Raw genomic sequence first — 13,077 nt, forward strand, 5'->3', positions numbered from 1 at the left:
AGGGAGTCCTGGGCAGGGCACGAAGAAGAAAGACAGAATTGCAGAGTTGGAAGGGACCCCAAGGGCTGTGCCAACCCCTGGCAGTGAAGGTATCGCAAAAGGAACTCTACTTTGTACTGGCTCAAAGCAGAAAGAGCAGGAGCGCTTGGTGGGGTGGGAAAAGCCCTGAGAAACACCTGCATCCCTGAACCCCTCTTTGCTGCTGCCGCCACCTTTCAGGGGAGGGACAAAGACAGGACTCCCAGGACACAGTCCAGAGCACCTGGGGTTCCCTTCCTGCTCCTTTCTCTCCCCAATAACCCAGTGAAGGGGCTCAGCTACATCAGTGAGCTTACCTCTCTCCCATTCAATACTCCAAAGCCGCCGCCCCCCGCTGGTTTCCTAGGAGAGACCCCTTCTTGACACCCTGGGGAGCCACTGCTGCCACCCTGAGCTGGACATACTGCTAGAATGCGGATGGGGACTGAGAGCAGCTGCCGAGACCACATAACACAGGTCCTGAAAGACCTACATTGGCTCCCAGTACACTTCCTAGCACAATTCAAAGTGTTGGTGCTGACCTTTAAGCCCTAAACGGCCTCGGCCCAGTAGACCTGAAGGAGCCTCTCCACCCCCGTGGGGTCCAGTACCGAGGGTCTTCTGGCGGTTCCCTCCCTGCGAGAAGTGAGGTTACAGGGAACCAGGCAGAGGACCTTCTCGGTAGTGGCGCCTGCCCTGTGGAACGCCCTCCCATCAGATGTCAAAGAAATAATCAACTATCTGACATTTAGAAGACATCTGAAGGCAGCCCTGTTTAGGGAAGTTTTTAAGGTTTGATGTTTTATCGTGTTGGGAGCCGCCCAGAGTGGCTGGGAAAACCTAGCCATGGGCGGGGTATAAATAACAATAAATTATTATTATCATTATTATTAATCTGAGTCAGTATGAGGCAGCTTTCTTTGGGGTGATGTCTGCATGGCAGGAGGCTCCCTGAGTGGCCAGCTAAGAGCAGCCTCCCAGAACCATCTCAAGGGCTGTGTCCGAGCGCAAGGGAAGAGCTCCCGCCTAGCAGCCCCCGCCTGCCTGCCTGCCTGCCTGCCTGCGTGTGGCCAGGCCTCTCTCCGTCGGAAGGGGCCTTTGTGCAGAACAAAGTCTCAACTCGCCTGCGACACCTGCCCAGGTGCCAGCATTTCATGGACTGACAATGCCTTGCGGGGGCCTGGACACCCCCTCCCCAGCACGTCTCAGCTTTCCTGACAAGCTTTCCCTCTCCTACCCCCCTTATCATCAAGCACAGGCCATTCTACGTAGCCAGGGTTAAGAAAATCGGAAGCTAGAACAGTCCCTTGATCAAAAATAGATTCCACATGTTTAGGAAGACCATTTCCTCTTCACAGCATCGGCAGATAAACACTCCTCCCAAACCATCACCACCTCCAAACTAATATCAGAATCAATACAAAATTTGTGGCTATTGGGAGAAAGCAGAGTTGAGAGGAAACCAAAGGAGCTAGACTTATGAAAGGGATTCTTGACACAAGTTTTGTGACAGACTCTGCTATCAATGCCCTCTTGAAATAGCTCAGCAAGAGGCCAATTGCTCTGATACCTTAGGACAGAGGCTCCCAATTGGTGGTCTGTGCACCCCCTGTGTCTGCGGCATCCTTCACATAACAAAAACTAACATAGAGGCATAATTTGTTTTCAAAAGTAGGGGCCCCATGGCTTGGCTACTGAAAACAGGCGGTCTGCAGTACTTAGCTAATTTGGCAACACTGTGTTCGGATATCCTATATGCTTTGAAACCTAAAATATTCCCACTTGATTATCTGAATGTTGTTATTCCAGAAAATGACCAAGAAATACTGTTTAACCTTAAAACTGCTGCTCAGATTACAACAGCAAAAAATCTGAAAGGAGCCCAAACTTTTTCAATAGTCTCCCCAAAAGGCCAGAAGATTTGGCAGCTTGGCAACGGCTGTGAAGGCAAGCCGCTTGCTGTGTTCTCCCCCCTCCAGGAGGAAAGCCTGGGCATGCGATGCAGCTGCAAGGAAGGGCTTCCTCCAGAGACAAACGGTCAGGGCAGCCAGCTGGGGGAAAGGCGGTGGCAAGCCCAGGCAAGCCCCAGAGAAAGGAACTTGGAAATGCACAACCTGCCTGGGAGATGCTGCAGCCACCTCAAGTGACAAAGGAGGGTAAACAGAGGCAGGAGGTCAGCATGCCAGCAAACACGCCCCCCTCTTTCATGGGGATCCTCCAAAAGGCAGCCACCTGCTGCCCCCTGAAGCAGGGAAAAGGCATTTTACGAAGGGTCTCCTCCCCATGCCTCTCCGGGAGCAGGAATGAGGACAGAGTGAAAACGCCTCCATTTTCCATTCTCCAGTTTGCTGCAGAATAACACCTGACCCAACGTTTTGTGCTCAGGCCAACACAAAAAGGAGCTGAAAAGTTTGCCTAGCATCGTGAAATCCCCCCTGAAGCTGGGCAAGATTCTGCACATTGAGGCTTTTCAACCAGTTGCCACCAGGGCTCTGAGCCGCATCCTGCTCAAGTCCGGAGCGAACAGGCTCTCGGACTCATCTCTTGGGAAGGCCTTGGAGAAATTAGGCTGCTCCCTCCCCCCACTGCCACTGGGAGAGAAATAGGAGAGAGAGACCCTTCTGGTAGTGTGACGTAGAAACCCAAGCAAACAGCCTCGCTCCTTCCATGTCTTGGGAAATCTGATCCTTTCCCAGAATAATTTCCAAGAGGCGACTAATTTTGGAGGGAAAGTGAATGAATACAGTCACAGGAGGAGGCTGCTCAAAAACCCACAACGAGGCATATTGCATGCATGACTGAAATTTTAAAAAGGTTTTTAAAAGAATATGCACTGAGAGAGAGACAGACAGACAGACAGAAATATCAAGATCGGGACTGCTACAAGCAGGTTAACCTACTCAGGAAATCTGAGTTATGTGGCAGCACAGAAACACAGGAAAGAAAGAAATTCCCCCCTGGCCTGCCCCTGGAGGGATGCTTCATTCAGCCTCCCAGGGGAAATGGCAGCTTTGGAGGGGCAAATTTAGCCAGCACTATGGAGTAGGCTTAACTCTTTAAAACTCAAATGCCACCAGGCGTTTAAGCACATGATTAGTTGGGTCCTTGGGAATCAATTTCTCTTGCAGGCAGCAAGCCCCTGTCTCCACCCTGCAAATGTGTTATGCAGGACAAAAGTATGGTTAGGCGAGCGCTGAGCAAGACCCAACCCATTAAAAGCTAATTCCTGGACAGTTGCTTATGTAACTCATTGGCTGTAAGTAGTACAGACAAGCCAGGATGTTTGGGTGAATATTGCCCCCAGCTTCCCCAGATGTTCTGTGGCCATAAAACATCATTCTTGATCCTGATCCAACAACATTAGCACAGAAACTACTGACATTCCAGAAGGCCATGGTATATTTATTAAGTTACTAAAAATCATATTTGAAGTTTTCATCCTTCCATAAAACACCTCGATTAGTTCTGTAGTATGGAAATTATTTTTAATACTCTGTGCTCTTTTACTTTTTCGAGGAATTTCTTCACCAGCAGAGCTCACGGGATTTAACAGCCATCATCATAAGAGGAGGGAATTAGCGCCCTAAGAAGAGTGCCCGGCTCAACATGGAAGGCTCCAGAGGCCGAAGGAAAGACCAGAAGAAAAGGCTCACATGAAACTGGGCACTGAGTAGCTGCCTGCTTCATGGCAGCCTCAACACAGCAGAAGACGCCGTCCAAGAGCATCTCATAGCCATGCAAACAATGACAAAGCCCCTTGGACAAGCCACCGGCATTCAGCGCAGACGTCCCCCCGCAACAGAGCAAGACTTCTGTGTGAGTGCCTGGAGGCGGTTGGAGGACGGAGGCGGCTAACAGATTGAGGTTGAATCCTGACAAGAAAGAAGTTCTGTTTTTTGGGGACAGGCGGTGGGCAGGTGTGGGGGACTCCCTGGTCCTGAATGGGGTAACTGTGCCCCTGAAGGGCCAGATGCGCAGCCTGGGAGTCATTTTGGACTCACAGCTGTCCATGGAGGCGCGGGTCAATTCTATGTCCAGGGCAGCTGTCTACCATTTGGTACGCAGGATGAGACCCTCCCTGCTCGCCAGAGTGGTGCATGCTCTGGTTATCTCCCGCTTGGACTGCTGCAATGCGTTCCATATGGGGCTACCTTGGAAGGTGACCCGGAAACTGCAACTAATCCAGAATGCAGCAGCTAGACTGGTGACTAGTAGTGGCCGCCAAGACCATATAAAAAGACCTACATTGGCTCCCAGTATGTTTCCAAGCACAATTCAAAGTGTGGTGCTGACCTCTAAAGCCCTAAACAGCCTCGGCCCAGTAGACCTGAAGGAGCGTCTCCACCCTCATCGTTCAGCCCAGACACTGAGGTCCAGCACCGAGGGCCTTCTGGCAGTTCCCTCCCTGCGAGAAGCCAAGTTACAGGGAACCAGGCAGAGGGCCTTATCGGTAGTGGCACCGCCCTGTGGAACACCCTCCCATCAGATGTTAAGGAAAGAAACAACTACCTGACATTTACAAGAAATCTGAAGGCAGCCTTATTTAGGGAAGTTTTTAATGTCTGATGTTTTATCGCTTTATTATTATTATTATTATTATTATTATTATTATTATTCTGTTGGGAGCCACCCAGAGTGGCTGGGGAAACCCATTCATATGTGTGGGGTATAAATAAATAAATAAACATCATCATCATCATCATCATCAGGGGTCAGCAAACCTTTTCAGCAGGCGGCCGGTCCACTGTCCCTCAGACCTTGTGGGGGGCCGGACTATATTTTGAAAAAAATATGAACAAATTCCTATGCCCCACAAATACCGTAACCCACAGATGCATTTTAAATAAATGGACACATTCTACTCATGTAAAAATATGCTGATTTCTGGACCTTCCTCAGGCCAGATTTAAAGGCAATTGGGCCGCATCCGGCCCCCGGGCCTTAGTTTGGGGACCCCTGATCATCATCATCTGGTGGCAAACCCAAACAGGAGAGGCGCTTGCTGGCCGGCAAATGTTTCCAATTACTCCCAACCAGAGATTAAATACAAGTGCTGGAGGAGGCAGGCGAGGGAGAACCTCCCCAATTGCTGATGTGTGTCACGCAGGCAACATTATCACCTGTGCCTTTACCGCCAGAGGTGCCGTGGTCAGCGGAAAATTATTATGCCCCCCCCTACAAAGGAAATGTCAAAAAACACCTTCCAGATGTGGTCTGCTCCTGCCATTGTGGAAAGAGGCACAGCATTCGCTCCTAAAGCTAGGGAGGCGAAACCCTGACCAATCCAGAGGGCATATTTTCTGTGCACGAAATGCCTTTACGTGTTGTTGTTTTTCTGGCTGGGCAACCAACTCTAAAGCTTGCTAGCTGAAACTGTCAGAGGAAACTAGAAGGCACTTAGCATGTAACAGGACAGCTTACTTATAAAGGAACAGAGAAATGAATAACTATAGGGGTGGGGGGTGGGGTGTTCCCCTGAGCAGGCTCCCCAGGGCAACCTTGCTTTGATCAGGTGGTTCTGTTAGCAGGGGGGGATGGCTCTGGCTTTAAATTACAGCCAAGCACTCTCTGGATTTTTAAGCATGTGGCTAATAAGAGCCAACCAGATCTCTAACCCTGAGCAGAATTTCCAGAACAGAGGACCCAGCTTCTGCAAGAGAGGGCCTTTTCCATGCTCTGCTGCAGCTCCTGAGCCGGAGAGATACTCACTGAGGTCTTCGGCCAGCTGGACTCTTTTCCCCGTGAGCAACTTCATTTTCTTCTCGCAGTCCTCAGCAAAATCCTCCAGCACCTCTTTCACGTTCTTCTCCAGGCGCCTCACTGTTAGGGGAAAAACCAGGAATTTAAAAGATATTCATATAGGTATTTCTCCACATAGGGTTGGGGCGAGGATAATAGTAGAGGGAGTGCTTGTACAAATCTTACACTCATGCTAAATACCTGCAGGGAGGGACGGGCCATGCCTGAATGATGCAAAAACAGCATCAGCCCCCCCCCATCCCAGTGCCAACCCCTCCAGAAGAATAACCAAGCTGTTGTTTTAGGTGCAGCAATGGGTCCAGGAGTAATCTGAGAGATTGGGGGCGAAGGATCTCCCCGCTCCCTCAAGGCTTCCTGGATTTCATCTTGAGCCAACCAGCTGAGCCACAGACAGTGGATACTCAAAAAGGAGCATTTGAGACTTTACACGTCAGTAATGAACAACTGCACCAATCTCTTCCGTGGGCCTCAATGGACTTAGGAAAAATATACTTTTTGAGTCACATGCCTTTTCAGCTCCTTACTGACTATGCTTTTGTTTTTCAATACAGCTTCCAAAAAAAAATTGTGATTCATTTAAGTAATATACGGTGGTCCTGATATAATTTTTCCCACTGGTTACTTCTGGTTTCCATCGTGATCCCATCCAGTTTGACTGTATTGACAAACCTTATGCTTGGTTTTGCTTTGTATAATAAATAATAATAATGAAATTTCTTAAACCCCATCCATCTGACTAGGTCACACCAGCCACTCTGGGCGGCTTCCAACAAAAATACACAGGAAAAGATCATCATCATCAAACATTCTAAACTTCCCGAAACAAAATACGTTGATGGGGAGGAAAAGGAGGCTTTGGACAGGGCCAAAACTGCCTGTCCAGCCAGAGTCCAGGAGGCCCATGGCACTGCCAGCATCAAGCCAGGCTCCCACCAAACTAAGGATGAGCTTGCAGCGTGTGGCTGGCCCAACCAGGCTGGGGCAAGTAGCCCAGCAGGGCAGCCTCCACAGGCCTCTCACCTTCTGTGTTGGTCAGCTGCTGCCTCAAGGTGTTGGCCGTGATGCCCAGCATCCGCTGAATCCGCCAGAACAGGACCACATCGTTGCACTCGAGCTGGAACCACACAGTGAGGAACAAGGGAGCATCAGGGAAGCAGCAAAGGACCCACTAGGCCAAATGGCATCTCCTGTGGCTTCATTCATCACTTCTTCTCAATCCAAGCCAAAAAATGGTTTGATAGGCAAAAACCGGCACCTGCAATTTGGCCCTGAAGCTACCAGCAATGCTGGCTGGGTACCTTTCTGTGCTTATTACATGCTCAAACCTTTGTGTGCTTATTGCAAGACCACCTAAAGCATCTGAAAACAATCCTTAGGCAGTCACCCCAGAAACAAAACACAGCAACTGATCAGGGATGCCGCCTACCCACCCCCAGCTGTCAGTGTAAGACGTATCACTCTTTTACGGTGCTTTTCAAATGCATTCTCAAAATCTGAAGAAAAGTGGCATATAAATGTTTTTTAAAATAAAAAATGAACAAGCAAATCCTACAGAAAACAAAGGGCACTGAAACCTTGGTAACAGGGAAACAGGAATCGGTTATTCAAGGAAGCGCAGCTTAGCTGTGAAGCATTTTAAAAAGGTAAAGGACCCCTGACAGTTAAGTCCAGTTGTGGATGACTCTGGGGAGTCATTGCAGCGCTCATTTCGCTTTACAGGCCGAGGGAGCCGGCGTTTGTCCACAGATAAGTTTTTCCAGGTCACGTGGCCAGCATGACTAAGCTGCTTCTGGCGCAACGGAACACCGAAACCAGAGCAGCGCACGCAAATGCCATTTACCTTCCTGCCGGAGTGGTACCTATTTATCTACTTGCACTTTTTTGGCATTCTTTCAAACTGCAAGGTTGGCAGGAGCTGGGACCGAGCAATGGGAGCTTACCCCGTCGCGGGGATTCGAACCGCCAACCTTTGGATCGGCAAGCCCTAGGCTCAGTGGTTTAGACCACAGCACCACCCGCATCCCTTGAAGCATTAAAAGGGGCACCCAAAAGGCACAGAGGGGCATCATCTCCCTGGATTTCCCAGGGCAGAGGGCGTCTCATGGCCCGGGGGCTGCCCTGCAAGGTGGCCCTTACCCTCATGCTCCTCACCTACCCAAGCAGCTAAGCTTCTGCCAGTGGAGACCTCAAGCCTGGTAATATTTACCAAGGCCCCTTTGATTTTCAATAGGAAAAGAGGAAAGAGCTGCGGGTGTCTGTAAGCAGCCTCAACGAGTGCCTTGCTTACAGCCAGTGGAATGCAGGATCCTATCTAACACCGCAAACTGGCATCAAACACAAAATGTCCTGCTCAGCATTTTCTATGTCCACATGACCGAGGGGGAAACTAAGGCTGTGAAGCACCGCCCTGTTAGACCATCAAGGGTGGCCATCTGCCAGGGATCCTTCACCTGCGGTTCCTGCATTGCAGGGGGTTGGGGGCCAGGGGTCAGGCGAGACGGCCTTTGGGGGCACCTTCCAACTCTACAAGTTCACAAGGGAGTCGTGGAAACAGTGGCAGGGCACACACTATATCAGAAACGGAGATGCCGTGAAGAAGGGCAAGAGCAGAGGAGCAAATGCCGAGTGTCTGCAAGAACTCCAGCTTATCAGCACTGACAAAAGCTCCTTCTTCTCTGGCGTGCAAAATGCTATTTAAAAGTCCAACCCTTGAAGTCCTCCCTCTTCTTCTCCCAAACAGCAAGGCTCTGCCCTGGCTGCTTCTTGGCCCCTCTACCGCTGCAGAAGACAGCAGACACTTGCACGGGAGATATGTGGGGGGGGGCGGGGGCGCTCAATCCCGGCTAAAGAGCAGGGCAGCTCCCGTGAACTCAAGAAGGGCAGCCCCACGAAGAGTGAGAGATGCAGGGACCAGATGCTCATCCCAAGACTGCCACCTAGTGGAGTGTCCCAAAAATATCCTTCAAAGAGAGACTGGGGGTGGGGAGGGGGCTGAGCGAGAACCCTCGCCTTTCCTGGCCAGACATCAGGGGAGGGCGGCGGCTGTTCCCTAAGTGCTCGTAACCTGCAAGTTCTTCCACTTACCTCAGAGTCCACAAAATGCCTCTGGTAGTAATAAAAGCCTCTCCGGCAGAGGTTGCAATGGCCCAGGGCCTTCTTCAAGAAATGCCGCCTGTAAACCTGGTGCCAGGTGTCTTTAATCTGGGACCAAAGGGAGAGAGAAACATCTGGTTATCATTGGCCCAAATCCGTCTGGCCCCGGAGCACGTGCCGGCCGGCAGATGTTGCGCGGCGCTTAGAAGAAAGCTCAGCCTTCGCAAGCAGCTGAGAAGCTGGGCTGTCAGCAGGAGGGGCCCTGCTGGATCATATGGACACCACCTCCCAAGAAGGGGAGGAGGAAAAGCACCAGGTTTTGTTTTGAGGTGGTTGTTTTTACTGTCCAGCAGCCACCTATTCCCTATGGGGAAAGTGCTCCTGCAAAGCAAGAGTGCGAAAGAAATGTGCTCTCCTGAATCACCTCTGAAGACGCATCTAGCAGGATTCAGCTTCCTCCACTCAAACACAGTCTTCAGCTAACTGCATCACAACAAGTGTGGGGATTTAGGAAAGGGCTACCGCTCAGTGATGCAGCTGCTCAGCATGCAGACGGACCCAGGTCCAGACAGGGCTAGGGCAGACTCCTGTCCGAAATACTGGAGGGTCGCTGTCAGTGTCAGCACAGACAACACTGAGCTGGATGTTCCTTGCTCAAGCTACTTACTGAAATGTGGAAGTAGAGAATTTGAATCCTCCATGTCCCAAACCAACATGCTATGAACTGCACTCCCTAAGCGTAGCCCAAGAAAATGCACTGCCAGCTTTTGACGCCAACAGCTCGCTCAGAGGAAGGGAGGGAGGCGGAATGGGAAAGAAGGAAGGAAGGAAGGCATGGCACTTCTGCTAAGCCTTTCCCCTTATTACGACCATCAAACACCCCCCCCCCCCAACATACTCTGACCTCCCAAGAATGTCTGGGAGTTTAACTTCCCAAAAAGCAACCAGCCATTTTGGCAGAACAGCAAACATTTCCAACGAGCCTTGCTGGGACTGTTCACAGCCGATTATGGTTTCCATATTCAGAGCCCAGCTTTTCCCTGTTATTGGAACTGAAAGGAGCTGGCAGAGCTTCTGCTGCTGGGGGGGGGGCGCCTTACCAAGCAGGGGTCCACGGCCACCCCTCGGGCCTCCAGGTTCTTCCGGACGGTTGTGACCTCGTCGTTTGCAAGGTAAGCCGGATGCTCTTCATTGCATTTAATCATCTTCTCAAGTTCATTTTTCGTTTCGTTGCGGATGGTCTTAAAACAAAAGGGATACAATTGCTTTTTAAAAGAAAAGTCTCACTCTTACCCTAAAGTGGAGTGGGAAAAATGAAAGCAAGATGCTGGCACACCTTGCATGTTTAAGTCTCCCAAAAGATAACATCTAGCCAAGACACAAAAGTTGCACAAAGTTATAAATACAAAAGCAGAGGCTGAGAATGTTTCCAGTTTCTCTCCTCCTTGCTCCTGACTCAACCCCCCCAACAAATAAGCCGGTCCAAGACAAAGGGCCTCCAAAGGTTTCTGGAAACATGGAAGCCTTAACATTAGTCAGTCTCCCGGGGGGTGGGGGGTGGTTCACAACAGCAGAGCAGCCACCAGGAGCCCTTCCCTAGGGAGTTTACAGAAATACTGTAAGTAAATAAATAAAAAAATTAAATAGGCTCAGACCGTATAATCTAGAGGGGGGCTGATCTCAGGGCCTCTTCATCTAAACACCCTCTCCCAGTTTGGTTACTATGATGCTTCGATGGCATCAGGAAAAGAGCACAAATAGTCACCGGCTACCCTTGTGCAACTGCAATGAGAGAGAAGGCGGCAGGCTGTCCCTGAGAGGTGTGGCCTTGGGGTCACTCAGGTTCTGCGGGAAAGCACCTTGACCTGGGCACGCCTCTGCAGACCCAGGAATTGCAGAGCAAGTGCTCTCTCCTCCCATGTTTTGATCAGGCTTTTCCATTTCAGCTAACCCTTATTACAGACCACCAAATGTAATATATATAGCAGCTGGGCTGAGCCAGAGAATCCCAGGGCAACACCTGGGCAGCTTTTTACCTGTTCTTTGGTGCGCCCCACCCAGTAGAGCCACCTTTTCTTCCAATCTGGGCCCACCATGTCTTCAATGACTGATTCAGCTGGACAAGAACACAAGCAAAGAGCAAAACATTGAGTACACTGTGATTTTCTAGCTCTTTCTCTCCCTCCCACTCATGGCGAGCAACCCCTGATTTAATAGGAAGCATTCTGGACTGCCTGCAAAGGGAGGAGCAGCTGCAGGAGGAGGATGACAGGGCAGGGCAGAAGAGACAACAGCAACCTGACCAAGGGGCGACCAGGAGGGTTTCATGGTAGCGGCCGGCAGCAAAAGCTCAGCTCCTGAGAAAGGCAGCCAAGGGGAGAGGGCCACTCACTGTCTTTCAGGCGGCTGTGCAGAGTCTCCTCCATGAACTGAATGGCTGCGTCCCACTGCTGCTTGTCCGAGATGGAGCGGTCCTCCAGGGCGTTGTGCTGGATCACTCTCTGCCAAAGCACAGGGCAGCCGTTAGGTCACCAAATGGGCTCTGCTCCCCCCCCCCCCAAAGCATCCCAGTTTCCACATGTGCAGCAAAAGCACCAGATAATTCAGAAGCTTGTCCCTCAAGAATTCTCAAAGCAAAGCTGCTGTAAGAGCCGACATGCTCCAGGCCAGCTCAAGTGATCTCACTGGAAGGGGCAGCAGAGCAGGGAAAAGGGAGTCCCTGTGATCTGCTTTCAGGTCCCTCTCTTTGCCTCCAGCTTTCTGGGAAGGACAAGCTATGACGGACTGTGAAATGGATTCAAAACACATGTAAGAGGGAGAACACCTCTATGCACACAGCTTCTGCGTGAAGATCAGGAGTTGAGGGGTGGCCTGCGTGCCCCCAGCCCCCGTTACACATTTGTTGCCTTAGTCAGACTGAATACCTGGAAAATGCTTGGCTCAGCGTCACTGGAGCATTTCGGGTATAGAGATGTGAAGGCCAGAAAAGAACACCACCACCAAGAAATTGAGGGGGAAACATTTCCCCCTCTTTCCACTTTTTCTGGGTTTTTATCCATTATTTTTGTTTCCCCCCAGGCCTTCACACCTCTATTCAGGTAATGATATGGATTTAATCAATCAAGTCAATGAACAGATTTCTAAGGAGTGGCGCCAGCGCTACCACTGGAAGCCCCACCAACCAAAGAAAGGCTCTGGCGACTCCTTCGTCCGTGCATAGAGAGACGACATTTTAAAACCAGAAAGGCGCGAACAAAGCCTTGTCAAAAGAGTGAGGGATTCGCTTCTTCTCTGCCACGGAAATATATTAAGGGGAAGGATTAAGGCCCCACCAGGCTGTCTTCGGCTCTCTCGTTCCACTTGTGGCGTTTGATGCTCTCATCCTTCACAGCCTGTTTCAGTTTGTCAAAGATGTCGTCATGCTCGTTGCCCTTCTCTTCCGTCATGAAGCGAGCAAACTCCTCCTGGAGGGTCTCCCAGGCAACCTGCAGATTGGGAAACAGAGTCCGGCCTTGAGAAGCGGCTCAACACTGGAGGCATCAGACTGGGCTCAGAGAAGCGCTGAGGCCAGCAGATAGGAAGCAGATCTAACACGATATGTGGAAACTGACTCGCATCAAACACATCAACTCACATGCCCCGTGTAATAACAGGGGGGCGGGGGGGGGGACCACCTGTGCCCTGACACTGAAGATGCCCAACACGGAATGATAACCGACACAGCCACTTCTGTGAGGGAAGTGCAAGGTTGAACTGGAGAGGGTGGGTGGGGCGCAGCGGAGACATCAGACGGCATATGAGAAAGGGCTGTTTCCAGGGCTGTGCAGAGAGGGTTGCTATGCAGGAAGAGAGATGAGGTGGGAAGAGATGCCAGAGGCATGTGGAAAGAAGGGAGGGAGGGGGCAGGCGGGCTGTGGGGCTGGCTGAGGAGTAGGGTGGGTGGAAGAGGCAGTTTAAAGGACCAGAACTGGTGATGGCACAGAACTGAGGTGGGAGTGGCAAGAACACCAGAAGAGCCCTGCTAAATCAGATGAGCATCCTGCCCCCGCAATGGCCAACCCGATGCCCGAAGTGGGAATCCCGCAAGCAGGACATGGGGGGGGGGGTGTCAAGAAGAAACCTTCAGCCACACGGGGCTCACTGAGACTGCACGGCTCCAGGAAAGCAGCCTGGGTGTCCACACACCTTCTCCCCAAAAGGGAGCAG

At 51.0% G+C, this 13,077-nt stretch overlaps 1 protein-coding gene across 14 annotated transcripts in view; it reads right to left on the bottom strand.

Annotated features, from left to right (window-relative positions):
- The window catches only part of OPA1 (OPA1 mitochondrial dynamin like GTPase), a 58,875-nt gene that overhangs the window by 15,708 nt on the left and 30,090 nt on the right, over window positions 1-13,077 (bottom strand). For all 14 annotated transcript variants that reach the window (XM_088669349.1, XM_035132928.3, XM_088669352.1 and 11 more), the window contains 7 exons: window positions 12,204-12,356; window positions 11,264-11,372; window positions 10,908-10,987; window positions 9,972-10,112; window positions 8,863-8,979; window positions 6,799-6,892; window positions 5,728-5,838 (listed from right to left, as the gene is read on the bottom strand). In XM_088669349.1, coding sequence (XP_088525475.1) covers window positions 5,728-5,838; window positions 6,799-6,892; window positions 8,863-8,979; window positions 9,972-10,112; window positions 10,908-10,987; window positions 11,264-11,372; window positions 12,204-12,356 — 805 coding nt within the window. The remainder of the gene's footprint in view (window positions 1-5,727; window positions 5,839-6,798; window positions 6,893-8,862; window positions 8,980-9,971; window positions 10,113-10,907; window positions 10,988-11,263; window positions 11,373-12,203; window positions 12,357-13,077) is intronic.

Source organism: Zootoca vivipara, chromosome 5, assembly GCF_965207765.1.
Source record: "Zootoca vivipara chromosome 5, rZooViv2.hap1.1, whole genome shotgun sequence".
In the NCBI taxonomy this organism is placed as follows: Eukaryota; Metazoa; Chordata; class Lepidosauria; order Squamata; family Lacertidae; genus Zootoca; species Zootoca vivipara.